Consider the following 15984-nt stretch of genomic DNA (forward strand, 5'->3'; position numbering starts at 1 on the left):
GATAATACCATCATGGCAGCAGAAGCAGCCATTGAAACAATTGTATCCATTAGCTGCCGCAAGATGACAGCAGCCTTACTATTTTTTGAATTTGGGGGCTGTCTATATATAGACTGACAATCGAGATTTCGGATCTCTCATCTTTCGGTGATGAAGATGATGGTCGAACGCCAGATAGTCGTTAGACGTGGTTGAATGAAATTCTCGTGCAAACCGAAAACTTGATTGATAGTAAAGTTGTGATTATTGATTAGTTCTTCGCCGACTGATTCAAACAAGCGAAAGCAATGGCCCATCATTGCGACCATCATCATCATTATCGCCAACAACAACACATCAACATTTGCATTGATCATCAATGGCAATCAGGTAATTAATTAGAACTATTGATTTACAACTGTTGATCGATTGTCTTTGACATCGATAAGATCATGGCCATTTTTGTAAGAATCACTAATGCATGTTGATGAATATGGATTGGATTCATGATGAATAATATTCTATGGCCATTATCAACATCATTACGGCATTGACATCATCAGGCAAGAAAGAATAAACATGACGAGGAATTAATAATGGCCACCCATATCTATTAATAGCCATCATTCACTTTTCATGAAAACTAATGTTTCCCATTTTTTTGTTCACTTGAAAAAAAAGATTTTTCAACTGAAAAATTCCTCCCCACCGAATGAAGAGCCCCATTAATGACCAAACAATGGCTTGAAACACAAACACAAAGCACCTGATGCCTTGAACCAGCCAGCTCTTTTGCTCTTTTGCTTTCGTTAACGATCAGCCAAGCCATTAATTCGCACAATTTGGCTTTTTTGTTTGCTTTATTCTTTGCTGATAATTTTGAATCAATGTAATCAACGATAATAAAGCAGAGGGTGTGTTTACTTTGCTCATCTCTCTCTCTATTCTCATTATTCTTTATGACTTTATCGACCACAATTTTCTTTTCGTTTGACAAATTAATCAACTCTAGTCCAACTCAATCGATCGATCGGTGATGAGAAAAATTTGCTATTTTCGTCCATAAACAAACAATGTCATTCAGGCAAAATAAACAAACAACGGAAATGACCAGGCGTATTCCTTACTGCCTATTCATATTTCCCTTATAATCGATATAGGATTTTTATTAATTAAGCTTTTATTCATAGCCAAGAATCAACATAATTCCTATGCACACCTCTTCTTGCTATTTGCCCTAATCATCGTCATCATCCGTTGTCCATTGAGCCGAGTTAATTAATTTGTCCGTTGCCGCTTGTCTAAATGTTTTTTCCGCTTGTCTTGCCAATTACATGGTGTGAGAGAAAAAGTGTGACAACCATTATTGTCTGTTTGTTCATTACCAATCTCCATTAATCATTAATTCATTCATTATCAAAACAAAACAAAATGAACGCTTCACTGCATTGCATTTTGTCATAATAATAATAATAATAATGGTAATGATAATAATGTCGGCTCATTAGACAATGTTGACAACAAGAATCAGCATCCTTCATTTACATTTATTATTTTTCGGATATTTCGCTTAGATTTGCTTATTTACAAATTAACAAACACCCAGCCTCAGTCAGCATCACTTGTGAACAACACTGCCACTCACCCTTGACATTATCATCATTCGGCAGTCAGTTGTTAAGTCAGCATTATATTAATTAGTGATTCACTTCTTTCATTTTGCTGAATTAATTATCCATTCGTTTTCACTTACCATCGCAGTCATCTTCATTTTCAATCCATTAGCTTTGTATCCGGACTGAACTAGATTTTTTGATTTTTTGATTTCTTAATTTCCTTTGTTTCTTTTTTCGCACATTTTACGCACTCCAAAAAGACAACAACCATGTTCCGTTCCGTTTTCTCATTCTGACATTCTGAATTCTCTGGATCGATCTCTAACTGACTGACTAGCTAACTAAAGCACCATACAACCATAACAAGCCAAACAACAAACAAAGATGACCGAGTCAGCCAAAAACATCGATCCACACTGCATTTTCATTGTGAAAAACCGTCAAATGACGTAATTGCAGTTGAAACTCCCCTATTAAACTTTACCTGTCTTTAATTTAACTTAACTTTCGCATTGTTTGCATGCAAGCCGCAAAAATCAAACAAACACAAAGACAGTTAGCTAGATTATGGACTATGGTGATGATTACAGTTTTGATCTGGCCATCATCATTGTCCTCAGGTAGTGTTGCATAAGAATGAATGCATGAATGAGCCTAGAAATCGTTTCACCATGGCACCTTGTCATTTTGATCAAAACTTTTTGTTTGTTTATTTTTGCGCTTCGATAAAGCCGTGATTTCATTGTGCTTATCTTCATTCCAATCTCTTTTCTTTTTCTTTTTTTGTTGTTGTCATATTGTAGCCAGTATAGCATCGCACCGAGCATTGAAAAAGCAATATCAAAATCGTTTGGTTAGAGCAAGTAAGAATCCATCTAATAACAGCATAATGAATAATCGATCGGCAACATGGTTGCAATATTCATCATTATGGCCAACCATCAGACACTATCCTCATCACTATCATCAGCATGGTCATCAATATTGTTTTTGGTTCGGTTTGATGATGATATTGTTGGTGGTATTGATGGCCGATTCGGGTTCCAGTTCAGTATGGGAGCAAAAAGGTTGTCATATTGTTGGTCATACTCAACGCATTGATATTCCTGGTTGTATTAATTTCGAACTAACATCAAATGCTTGTCGTGGTTATTGCCTATCATATGCAATACCTTCCAATCAAGAAACGTTATTGGTAAATGATCAGCAAATGATTACTTCGGTTGGTAATTGCTGTGCAATGACTGAAACGGAAGTGGTAAGTTCTATATGTGATATATGAATTATAGTGAATGCCTCACAAACCATTCCCCAGAGATTGACATTTTTGTTTGATGCCCATCCAATTCGCTTGATTGCTCGATCCATGAATCAAATTGAAATGATCAAACATACGTAGCTTCTTTGTTTCTATTCACAAATCATATTTGCCCATGTCGATGACAAAAATGTTGTACCGAGAAAAAGCAATAACCATTTGGCATGGATAAAGAGAAAATGATTTTGCTGCAAATGGCATCCCAAGTGAAAATGATGACTATAATTAACCTGCGATCTTGCAAGATATCATTATATTGAACAATATTGATATTTATAGCCAGCATGTGTGTAATAGTCAAACCACCACCACCAACAGCATTCATTTTCATTGAATCAATAATTGATTTGAAATGGATTAAATATTCATTAGATAGCAAGATGCCATTTTTTTGATTAGTCTAATAGATAATAGATGATAGTTATAGCAATACTAATAATAATGTCCACCCTATATACTAATTATATATTTCTCTCTCTCTCTCCCTCTCTTTTCCAGATGAGCGTTAGAGTCATGTGTCGTAATGGGCCAAAAGATATTAAATTTAAATCAGCATCTAAATGTGGATGTTTTCATTGTAAAAAGTATTAAACTTTTGTTTGTTTGGCTGCTGCTGATCAACAATTCAATTAAAACTAAACTAAACTAAACTGAATGGTCATCGATGATGTGATTGATGAATAAATCATCTTCATCTTTCTCCCAATCTCATCCATCTTTCCTATATTAATCTTTTCATAAAAATAATTATTATTCAATGTAGCAAACTACTCTATCGATAGTATCGATAGTCGATTTGGTTTTTCGTTTCTCTTTCTGTTTGCTGTGATTCATTCATCCTTTAATCCGCTCCTTTCCTTTCCTTTTCTTTTCCGACCATTGTACAGCATTCGTCATTGTACTTCTCTCTGTAATGACAATATTGATTGTTAACCATAATGATAATGATATTGATATATTGATACATTGACATATTGATTATAATAATAATAATAAAATCCATTACACAATAATCATCATCATAGTAATAATCTTCCATTCGTAACATCCAACAACATTGAATTATTCATTCGCAGAAACATTGCTACGTGATTCGAGCAAGTTTCATAAACACAGATCGCCACTACCTTGACTGGCTGACTCATCCATAATGGATGATTGAATCAACAAAATCTAATTAAGCAATTACACACACGTCACACACACTAAACAAAAGCATTCCTTCCAAAAAAAACAACAGATTCCGGTGTTTACCATATCGTCCTCATCAGAACTATCAAGTGGATTACTTTCGGAGAAGATTCATCGATTCATTCGCATAATCCAAGTGCCCATGGATCAAGTGGATCAGACGGGCGCCATTCAGCCAATACATCTCATCGAAACAAAGTTTGAAAAACAATAACAAACATTTCTGGCCAAAGTAAATTTCCGAGTAATAATTATTATTGTTTGTCAAAATTCATTTCCCAAAAAAGTTCGGACAAAATTTGAATTGCAAATTTTTTTGTCTAAAAAATTTCTGTCAAAAAATTGCCATTCTCTTCACATAATGACAATCGGCAACTTTTTCCAATTTAAACTTGAATGGCAAATGTCGGTTTGCCTTGGTTCGGTTGGGATTTGTTTGGACAGAAAATGTATAATCTCCATCCATTCTCCGTATGCCACCTTTCAATGGTAATTGGATGTTTGCCAATTCCTATTCAACCACCAACACATCGAATCAAATCAAGGGATAATTATCACTAATTCCAATATAATGATCATTCATTCACTCTCCAATTCACCTTTCAATTCAATCAATGTGAAGCCAACTAAATACAACACTAAACAAATGCATTCTTTTCTTGCTTTCTTCAACAATTTTATTGGAAAATAATTATATAAGCAGGGCAAAACAAATAAAGAACAAAATCAGATCAGGTGATTGAATGTATGAATGATTGCATGAATGATTGTGTGATTGATTGTGTGGTTGGTTGCATGTTGCATTAAATATAATCGAGATCGATTGATGAACTTTCACAATTGATTGATGATGTTTCACAACGACGACAAACACAGCGTCTAGCAACCATCGCTTCGTATGACCGCAATGATTCGGGTGCGCCTGGATCACAATCAGTCAATTCATATCGTCGTTTTTCGACCAGGTCATGAATGCAAACATTATGAAATGAACGTTTATATGGAAAACGATAGTCGGATATCTCACCGCTGGAACAACGACCCCAACATGATAACAGCCGGATATAATCGCGACATTGTAAACCGGTTTCAGGATCTGTTCGCACAGCTTTGAATGTGAATGAACGTTCATGACAATCCAATGTTCGTTGCACGGTCAAAAATTTGCGTCGAATTTTTTCATTGATTCGCCATTCTTTGTTGCTTGCCGCTGGTGTAAACGGATGTACATTTCGGCCACCATTCATAGCGGTTTCGACCATAGCTGAGACGGTGGTGGACAATGAAGGCAATGTCAATATGAAAATCAGCGATATTATTATCGTTACGATTACGATTGGTAGTCGCATCTCAACAAGAACCATTGTTGTTTTCGTTTTATTTTCCATACAATTTCAGTAAATCAAGATTATTCAATTAACATACCATAATCTTCAATGGCTGATGTTTTGTGAAACATTTTAAATCTTCGTAACCGAATGATTGTCACGAACCATTCCATCAACCAAACCAAACCAACCAATCCGGATCGAGTCTGTCCTATTCGATGGTTATGATAAATCGTCGCGCGTCGTTTCCAGTTTTGATTTTGGTTCGGCCAAAATGTTCACGAATCAATAAGATGGGAGCCACATCCCATCAACGATACTGTTGGCCATTCGGATTCTTGGATTCGGCGTAACAAAACAAACTAAACATTGTCCATGATCATGATCATCATTCCATTCCGAAAATCTTGATCAATCAATCACAGTCATGTCATCTAACGGATTTGTTTGTAAACATTTTTTTCGAATTGGATTTCTGAATCCGGTGAATAGATGGCGCTAGTGATATATTTTTTGATTTGAAATGAAACCGGAATGCGAATGGAAATGAAAAAAACTAATAACATTCAAATATAATCATGATCAATGTCAATGATATTATGGTCATCATTAAAATGTGTAACTATATAAATAACACACATCATTTATTCCGTGGTGATCACGTCAGCCACAGCCGAATCAAAAATGATGACCATAATAAATAACGACAAGACTCAATCATCTTGGGACCAAACAACCAAACCAAATTAAACTAAAATCAAACCACCCAATAATAATCCGATTCCAATTTATTACCAAAATGGCCGACCATTATCGCATTCTGCCAGTAATATGTTTCCGGCTTGACAATTTTTTGGTTTCATGGTTTGTGTATTCATCTCATGTACAATATTATTAGCCAGCCGATAATGGATGCAACACGTTCGTCATTCGATCCGATCAACCAGCCAACTGACCAAAAAGTGACCAAACAGTGATAATCTCTGAAATGAAAGCATCTTTTCGATTGTTTGCTTATAAATATCATTTGGAAATGCCTTGCATGGAAATGAATATTTCATTAAATGTTGGCCATAATGTAATGCTAATGAAATGTTTGTTTGAGTATTGCATTGTGTGTTTGGAGGTAATAAATAATTCATTCTCTTTGTTTTTCCTCTCTCTTTCCCAATTGAATTCGTTCCATTGCCTGCTTAGCATCAATTGAATCGAATCGGAACTAATAATAATAATAATAAACATTATCGATTGATAATCAAACAATTTTCATATAGTCTAATTTCTTTAAAACAATGATGGTTGGTTGGTTTGTTTGTTTGGTTTGGCTGACTGGTTTGGAAAAGAATCTGATGAAGCGAACAAAGATATATATAGAAAGCCTATTATCAATTAGTCAACTTGCAAACTTTATATTCTCTCTTTTCTCCTAATTCAATTATTGCACGCACCAATCACCGCTCCGAATTTAATCCGAAAAACTCGACAGTTGCCATCACTACCAGCATCGAATCATTTTCTCCCTTTCTACCTAAAAACATTTTCAAATCGGCGTCAAAACTTTATACAATTTTTTCGTTAATACCATCATGAGTCGCTAAATTGAATTAGTGAAATCATCAACAATCTCTTTGTCTATTCATTCATTCAATATTAATCCTTGCAATAGCCAAACCAATCTGACTAATGGCATTCCAACCTTGCAACACCCAAATGCCACTCTGCCATTTACCAGGAAAAAATCCTCCCACACACGCTCTATATGACCAAAACCTTAAAAGGTGTAAGGTTAGTTAGTGCTATTTCCATCACCACCATTATTTATTATCACCACAAACAGCAATTGTAAACAAAAAATGCTCATTTCCATAGAATTTCTCCAACCCGGGTTTTGTTTATGATTGCCATATACATTAATCCCAATGTTTCTAACTAAATAAAATAAAAGCAAGTGAATAATAATGGCAGGAAAGCGATCATTGAAGGAGCAACCAAATATTCACATCAAATTCTCAATAATGATGATGTTTTATGTTTGCAAAATGAACAATAGCCCAAAACAAACAAAACAAACAAAACAAATGGCCCTAATAAAAAAAGTGTTTTATTGATCCAGTGATGATGCTGTCAATCCATTAGTGGTGATGGAGAGCAAACAACCATCACCGCTAAATGATTTTAAGTTTTTCCACCAACATTCATTATGAATCATACGTAACCATTCAACTTATTGACTAGCCCTCAAGGCAATTTCGGTATCGAGAAAATTGTATACATATAGAGACAAGCAATCAAGCAATCAACTCTTGACGACTGTCATCATTTCGAATCAAGTCAAGTGTGTTCTGGCCATGTTAATTGGCTTTCCTACAACAAACCAGACAACAACAACAAATGTTAGTCTTGTCGAAACATGTCGAGATTGTATTTATCGAATGATGATGATGATGAGTCCTATGAGAGAATTTCATTCATTCGAATAACAAAGTCATTCATGTTGTTGTTGTTGTTGTTGTTGTTGTGCATGCTTGTCTCATCATTGCAAGGGAAGCAGATAATGCTTTTTGTGTGATACGTGCAGAGCGGCCTTCCCAACCGGGGAATAGTTTTTGTGTAGTTGGTTTCCTCCATTGCCACACATGCACGCACACTTCTCTCGCTCGGGTAATTGAAAATTCAACATTGGTTTCTCTCTCTCTCTCTCCTTTAATACCATAATAATATGGCACTTTACTTTTTCCTTCTCTCACCCAAAACAAACTAAAAAACAAACATGATTCGAATTCCAATGAATGCCATTCAACAACAACAAAAACCGAAAGAAAGAGTTTTTTCCTTTCCGAATTCTCTCATTCATTTGTTTTTGTTCGATGGGAAAAATGTAAACATTCTAACTCCACCGTCAACCAAGCAAAATGGAAAGGTTAAAGGCAAAATTATCGAATCGATTGATTCCTATTCCAGTAGTGTAATTGTTTGATTGATTGATTCATCCATCATTATTAAACAAACACAACAATCAAACACCTGGATGGATTCTGATGCAAACATGAATTGCGCTTCTCTCTCCCTCACTTAATTCTTTGATTACGTCATGGCCGAGTATCATCCTACCTATCCACCCACCTCTTCTCCCATCTATGTTGGTTTGTTTGTGTTTGGATCACACCACCAAGAGATGAGTAAAGTGAATGTGTTGGATAGACAAGGTGGTCGTCATGGTTATCTGTTTTGGGCCTGCTTTGATCACAATCAAGCAACCAAGATCGTCATCTCAAACAACATCATTTTATGGAATGGGAACAACACCGAAACACCATAATCATTAATGATGATTAACGTCGTCGTGGTCGTGTGCTGCATATATGTGTATGGCATATTCAAGGAATTAAAAGAAGAATAGAAATACAGGAGACAAGCAAAACAGAATCGAATCAATTCTGAATGGCAAACGCGGCGCACAACTATTTCAAAACATTCTTCACATAACAGATATTGTCAGCCACCCAATACTCTATATAATTAGTGATGTGTTGCAGCATTTTTCACTTGGATCCAAGTTTGCAACACCATCACCATAACCGTAACCACTATAACAGCAAGAAAAAAACCTTGGAAATTAGTTGAAACGGTAAGTTCTTTCAATGAAATGGCAACTCTGTTTTTCTGGTTGCCATTCGAATTGTGATATCAGTCTGACACACACCAATCAACCAACGGCACACCAGGTTTGAAAATTGCCAATTTTGCCAGTTCTCATCCAACCTCACCTCAGCTTAAGATTTGATATCTGTGTTGATTCGAGGTTCAAACCCAATCCTTTTCCAATCTGACAATCATCGATTTTAGCAAGATTCCAAAACAACAACAACAATGATGAATTGTGTTCTGCTTCGTAAATCTCACATACCAATATTGGTGTTTATATTTTTTGGTCTGGCTCGTGGAGCATATTTGGTGGATTTTTCCAATATGATACAGCATCGTAACAATTTAGCTAATAATGTCAAACGTGATGGTAAGTTTCTCTAATATGATCAACAAATCAATTCATTCAATCATTCATCCAGTCACCGACCTTGTCAATAAAACAATTTAAACAAATCAATGTCCATTAGTCAGTCAATCACACATATTAACTGAATGAGAGAGAGAGGGCACCTTTTATTTAGTTGGTTAGTCCAGTCCAGTTTCTGTGTGTTTTCGTGACTGTTTCCATTATGATTACTACCTGCAAAATTCACCGAAACCCAAACATTAATCAATGATTAATGCGTGTGTGCTTTCACAATAACCATAACCATTAACCAAGAAGATTAATTAATTAATTATTACGTGACTCAATATCATGCAGGTGTATTACTTGTCATAACTCATTCTCACTGTTTCTCTCATTCATTTCTGCTGTAATCCAGTGCCCCCATTTCCAATACCATCATCATTGAATGATTAATGAAGGAATCATGACTGACCGGCAATCATCATTATTGAAATCATTTTTCATTTACACACCCACAGATCCTGAACGTTGCCATCCAACGCAGCCATTTCGATGTCCCGGAAATTCTTTGATTTGTATATCGATTCAATATTTATGCGGTAAATATCTTTCATCTACAACAACAATATATTAATATTTACTTTTCCACAACTATCACACAACCACACACATACATAGATGGTGCGCCCGATTGTCCCGATGGTTATGATGAAGATACATCGTTATGTACAGCAGGTAAGATCATCCTCATCCACTGCCCAATTGCCCGACTCACATCATCATCTCTCTCTGCTCATCCATTATTCATCGCATTTCGGTAAAGGTCCAGTATTTGTTTTTGTTGTTTTGTTTGTCAAGTTTGTTTTCGATTCACTGCACAAACATAATGGGTGACATTTTTATGATTATACTGACTGACCACCACCACCATATCGCATTTATCATTGTGGATCATCCCATTTTGCCAATCTAATTATTCGAATGGAAATGAGAGTGATGATGATGGCTTTTCCTTTCCCAGAAATTACTCCATATCTTGATTATGAATGCTTTGCCACCCACAATGATGACTTTTGACCTTTTGTTCACTTTTTTTTCATTTGGGAACTTAGCAAAAAGGCCACCTGTTGAAGAAACAGCCAATTTTCTTCAATCCCTATTGGCAAATCATGGCCCCAATTATCTGGAAAAATTATTCGGCAAAAAAGCACGTGATGCATTGGCTCCATTAGGAGGCTCACATCAAGTGGCTGTTGCCTTGTCCGGTAAGTGTGTCGATTCACGTTTTGCTAATCCATCACCAATCATATCATCCTCACACAAACAGAAAGCGAAACTTTGGACGATTTTGCCAGCGCTTTGCATCTAATGAAATCGGACAAAGAACATCTTCGCAATATTTTAATCGCCGTTGAATCCGGTGATCTGGGTCTGCTTAAATCGATGGGTATCCGTGACAGTGAACTAACCGACCTGAAACTATTTCTCGACAAATTGGTCCAAACTGGATTTATGGACTGAATTTTACGAAAAATATTCTCTATTTTTGTCTACCATCACCACCACCTACTCAATCAATCATCGCAATGATGATGCGTTTGCAATATCTATTTTTATCGTTTGCTTGTTTGTCTATCACACACCATTCATTCATCCATTCACACTGACCACTGGACACTGAAACATCGATCAATCTGTCTCCCATTCCTTTCCATATTTCCCCCTTTCTCCCTCCACCACACAACATTGTGTTTCGATTTTTTGTTGACAAATTCTATATTTGTGTTTGCTGAATCGTGTAATGTAACCTAAAATAGTCTACCCCTAAACAAAACAAAATTGAATGTAGCCTGTGTGCGTGTGTGTGTGTGGAAAGTGTGTAATATCGTCGTCGGCCGACAAATGGCCCAATTTTTTTTGTTGTGAATTTGTGATCAATCAATTAATCATCATTATCATCATCGTCATCCTCATCTTTGCGTTGTCGTCTTCATCGTCATTGACCGTCGTCATTGACAGTCATCATTCATCGATCAATCATTCAATCGAAAATGGCAATCAAAACAATGAAACCTGCTGATTATTAAGATTATTAATATTAATATAATTCATTAAAAAATCATTCATTTCATTTGGATTTTGTCTGAACAAATTAAATTACACAAGCCAAACATTATTTTTGATAATAAAATAATATAATCATTTTTATTATAGAAATGACATAATTGGGGACATCAACAAACAGAGAATAATTCATCAACCAAACAATTAATCGTCTTGCGATCGCATTCGTTTTGATATTTCTCGTAATCGATGTTCAATAGCCGAATGTAATTGATCGATATCTTTCGGATTTGCCTATTTGGTTTGTATGAAAATGACAAACAATTAAACTCATCATAACCATGACAATAATACAAACCTTGATCATATAAATGCCATCGATATATGTGAATCGTAAACAATTTTCACTGGCCAATTCGAATGTCATCCCGGCAACAATCAATGCGTTCAGGATTAACCGATAAGCACCAGCTGTTCGCATCACTATATATCCACAATCATTCAAATCAGTCAGTCACAATTACTAAACATCTAGTCCAACTCACCTAATCGAGAACAGAGCTTTTCATCTTTCATCACATCGTTCAGATGGAGCGGACCACGACCTTTTTCCACCCACGTTGCTTTATCAGTGTCCCAGGCATATAGTCGTCCATGGATGCTTAGCACATTCTGTTCGTCTGCAGAAATAGGACATTTAGAATTTGATTGTTTGATTCAATTCAATTCAATAATTACCTTCCTCGCCGGTAATTACTTCGTATTTGCGTTTGAAAATGCTATCAGCATTATTGTCAGCACCATTTTTCATGATCGACATGAACGATGTCGATGAATCAGGATGATCATCCGGATTTTGTTGAGTAAATGTGTTGATAGTTGATTCTTCGCAATTCGATACATCACTGAACGATAACAAACAGGACGAAGATGACGATGATGATACTGCGGCGGCGGCAGTCGTCGATGCATTCGTTTGAAATGATAATGAGGATGATGAAGTAGCCGCCGTCGCTTGGCTGTTAGTCACCGAATCGCTGGACTGATCAATCACAACCCTATCTTCGACTTTTTGGCCAAACAAAAATGCTCGAGATCCACCACCGTCGACCATCATCGTACTTGCAGGACTTTTTATGACAGATTTGTTCGTTTCATCATTGGTCGATGTGGCCAACGACGAACTGATCATATTCGAACCGTTTGCGGATGATAACGTCATACTCAATGGTGATGACAATTTAATGAAGGATGGTGTCTTTATTTTACCAATGTCTGCTTTGTTCAATGAAATGAATGTTTTGCTTGCCGAAATTGTTTCGTTCGGTTTCCGAATGTCTATATGACCGAGTGAAAATTGGATTAGTTTCACCAGGACAAGAGAATAGAACTCAACTCACCTGATGAACTGTTATCGAATGTTTTCAGAACGGATGGCTGAAGAAACGAACCAGAACTGGCTGCTGCTGGTCGAATTTGGCCCCAACGATGAAGGAATCAATTTGGGTGGTGCGAAAATAATTTGCGATTCCGTTGATGATGAATCCGATGCATCACCATCCGCACAATTCGTAGTGGCGGCTGATGTTGATGATGATAATGATGAATTCTGATGAAAACTGGTTGCTCGTAAAAATGGATTGTTAGGTGCGATATTAGAACTGAGTAAAAAATTGGCTCCATTCGACGACGATGACGGTGAACAAATCGATGGCGGTGGTGATGAATATTTTTTCTGATTATCACCATCGGTATTGGCTGATGGGCCACTGGCCGTATCGATCACCTGAATGACAGGTGTCGGTGCCGCTAATTTTGAAGGCGATTTTATCACTGATTCACTTCGTTGTATTATATGAGCAGGATCTTTTCGTTGATGGATGTCACAATCGTAATCATCAATTTCATCATCGTCGTCATCATCATCGGGACCACCATCGTTGGAATCGTTGGACAATGATGAAGATTGAATCTCATCTAATCTTTTCAGTTCTTTATTATTAGTGAAACCAGGTGACGATGATGATGATGACGCAACCACGACACTATCATCGGACACCATTGCCGGATCGTTGCAATCCTGATGTGACATTTAGATATTCGCAATTCTTTAGGCTCGCTTGATCAGTTCGCACAAATGTCAACAGAAGAAACCTGGCTGGGAAAAAAACGTTTAAAAGTTGTGTTTTGTCCGATCGAATCGAAGTAATGATCAAACCTTTTTCAATCGTTCAAGGCAATCAGAATTAAGATCAGAGTCAGAATTGATTCAAAAAGATTCCATTAAGTCAATTTTTTGATGATAAATTCGGAGTGTATTCGGCAGACTGAGTGAACAAACAAAACAAACAACCGTGTTTCGGTTCGGTTCATCAATTGACAAACATTAATGTTTGCGCGCCAACAGCGCATGTGTGCTTCATATTCCTACACTCAGAAAAATCGACCCCCTTTTTTGGGGCAAAAATTAAGCTCCGCCTTTTTTGGCCGACGTTTACTTTTTGAGCGCATGTTCGCATTTATTCCCGTAAACTTTCTTTATTCTTGAAATTGTAAATTTCTTGAATATTTTCTTTCCATAACCATAAACCATATTCAATAAAAATAATAACAAACTAATGAGAATAAGAAAAAAGATGTTTATTTATTGTTATAAAAAAATAAATTTTTCGTTATGGATTAAGTGCAAACAATCAAGTATTTTGAATTTATCAATTTTGATTAAAAAAAGATTTTAGGTAGATTTTTCCATATATTCGTATGTAGATCTTTCATAGCTAATGTTTGATTGTTGCACTCAATGTATTTAATTCTGATTCTTGTTAATTTAAAATTCACGATATTTAATTCAGTCCGTAAAATCATATATTTACAATAGATCATCCAATAGATGTTCGAGGTTTCACATTCTCTCATTTCACAAGTTCTTCTTCGTCTTACATGGGCGAATCTGGGTAGATAATAATAATAGTACTGGAGACATTTCGCCAATGGCACTTGTGTCATAATGACAGATTCAAGAAAATAAGATAATACAATCTAAAATCAAAATTACAAAAAGAATCGGTAAGAAAAATTAAGACTTAGGAAAATTGAACTTTCCTGGACAAATGCATCTTGGAAAATTTCGAAACCAATTCAGAAGTTGATTTGCTCATCAATTTGCTCGACTTGTGACCGTTATATGGCGAAACTTTGATTCAAATTTTGTCCTTATGTAATGATAAACATTCTTGTTTAATTCGTAATGATAAAGTAAAAAAAGATGTTTATTTCGGATTCTCGATTCGAGATTGAAATTTTTCGGCAATATCGAAACATTTTCGAACTCGAAGTTAATGTTTCGTTTTTTTGCAATGTTCGATTTTCTTTTCGGAAGATTACAGTCGTTCTTCGCATAACACGGTATTTGTACAACAGTGGAACGAATTAACCGTGTTCCAAGAGAAACGACTGTATGGAACTAAGTCAACCGCCACGTGCATTTGTGTCTTTCGTCACATTAATTTTTTCGTCGTCATTTCACAACGAAGTTCGGCTATTCGACTAAGTTTTTAATGGAAATAATTAACGAATTTGGTGATTCAAAGTTGATTTATTGTTGCAAAAATGGAACGAATTTTGATCCGGATATCTTAAAGACAACCGAGATACTCAATGATTGAAACATTCTGAATGTAATGTAATGAAAAAAAACATTGAACATCATTGTGCTAAATGTTCCTAAATGAATGCCTGTTCATGAAACAGTTTGTTTCAAATTTTTCAAACAAAACCTAAAATTGTCACCGAATCAAGAATCAAATTTAAGTGGCGTCTTTTTCGATTGGTGAACCACAGAATGTATTTGAAATTTCTGAATTTTTCAAGTCATAATCGATCATTATTCTAAGGATATTGTTATGGAATTCAAAGTCGTGTGTCATTGTTAACAAGATATATGGGTTCACCAACAGAACTTCAAGTGAAATTGTGGAAACGTTTATGGAAATATTTAAATGGACCAAATTCAATAATTTTGAATTACTCATTTAGATTAAGACCTTACTATCATAACATAATGAAATTCACAATGGACTTAACGCTTTTGCGAACTGGAAAAAAACGAAAAGAATTGAATTCAAATTTATTTATTTATTGTTTTTGCTTAAACCAATTTCTTATTTTTTGTTTTAATAAAACAATTTATTTTTCTTTTATTTCAATTACTGATGAATTACTGGTGAATTTTTGAATTGATATTTTAAAAGAAATTTGCTAACAACAAAAAAAATACTCATAGAAAAAGTTTCCGGGAACAAGTTGAAAACCAAGTTGAAAATTGGAGCGAAATTCAAATTCATTAAAATAATGCCGTTCAAATAATAGGTTACTGTGCATAGAAAGTTAGGAGAAATTTTTTCTTATTTAGGCTCCGCCTTTTTTGGCCGATGTTTACTTTTCCCCTAACTTATACTGTACATCGGACAGACGTACAATTTTTCTGAGTGT

General features: G+C 35.6%; 4 protein-coding genes and 1 long non-coding RNA gene across 6 annotated transcripts; 2 read left to right on the forward strand and 3 right to left on the reverse strand.

Moving 5' to 3' along the window:
- Positions 1–119: 119 nt before the first annotated feature.
- On the forward strand, positions 120–4828 carry Gpa2 (Glycoprotein hormone alpha 2). Of its 2 annotated transcripts, none has more exons than XM_027344006.2 (3): positions 120–369; positions 2399–2853; positions 3412–4786. In XM_027344006.2, the coding sequence occupies exons 1-3, from the start codon at positions 288–290 to the stop codon at positions 3502–3504; spliced, it is 630 nt and encodes a 209-aa protein (XP_027199807.1). In that variant the 5' UTR covers positions 120–287; the 3' UTR covers positions 3505–4786. The 2 variants fall into 2 exon arrangements, with proteins under 2 accessions (XP_027199807.1, XP_027199808.2); XM_027344007.2 differs by lacking the exon at positions 120–369 and adding an exon at positions 2089–2215 and having other exon boundaries at positions 3412–4828.
- On the reverse strand, positions 4756–5820 carry Gpb5 (Glycoprotein hormone beta 5). Its single transcript, XM_027344009.2, has one exon. It carries the CDS (start codon positions 5490–5492, stop codon positions 4908–4910), a length of 585 nt encoding a protein of 194 aa, XP_027199810.2. The 5' UTR covers positions 5493–5820; the 3' UTR covers positions 4756–4907.
- Positions 5821–8177: 2357 nt separating this feature from the next.
- Positions 8178–11560, forward strand: LOC113793931 (IDLSRF-like peptide). Its single transcript, XM_027344008.2, has 5 exons — positions 8178–9447; positions 9948–10028; positions 10108–10164; positions 10542–10694; positions 10757–11560. The coding sequence occupies exons 1-5, from the start codon at positions 9303–9305 to the stop codon at positions 10948–10950; spliced, it is 630 nt and encodes a 209-aa protein (XP_027199809.1). The 5' UTR covers positions 8178–9302; the 3' UTR covers positions 10951–11560.
- Positions 11561–11654: 94 nt separating this feature from the next.
- On the reverse strand, positions 11655–13850 carry LOC113793922 (uncharacterized). The gene is made up of 6 exons (XM_075824418.1): positions 13712–13850; positions 12907–13647; positions 12232–12831; positions 12039–12173; positions 11852–11976; positions 11655–11787 (listed from the first exon to the last, which is right to left on the reverse strand). Exons 2-6 carry the CDS (start codon positions 13583–13585, stop codon positions 11698–11700), a joined length of 1629 nt encoding a protein of 542 aa, XP_075680533.1. The 5' UTR covers positions 13586–13647; positions 13712–13850; the 3' UTR covers positions 11655–11697.
- A 262-nt stretch (positions 13851–14112) lies between these two features.
- On the reverse strand, positions 14113–14860 carry LOC142646177 (uncharacterized). Its single transcript, XR_012847154.1, has 2 exons — positions 14592–14860; positions 14113–14532 (listed from the first exon to the last, which is right to left on the reverse strand). It is a non-coding gene; the product is annotated as an uncharacterized LOC142646177 (long non-coding RNA).
- Between the last annotated feature and the right edge of the window lie 1124 nt (positions 14861–15984).

This window comes from Dermatophagoides pteronyssinus, unplaced genomic scaffold (genome assembly GCF_027571235.1).
Source record: "Dermatophagoides pteronyssinus isolate colony J.1.1.1.1 unplaced genomic scaffold, Derpt_VIB-CSIC_2022.12 sq0099, whole genome shotgun sequence".
Lineage (NCBI taxonomy): Eukaryota > Metazoa > Arthropoda > Arachnida > Sarcoptiformes > Pyroglyphidae > Dermatophagoides > Dermatophagoides pteronyssinus.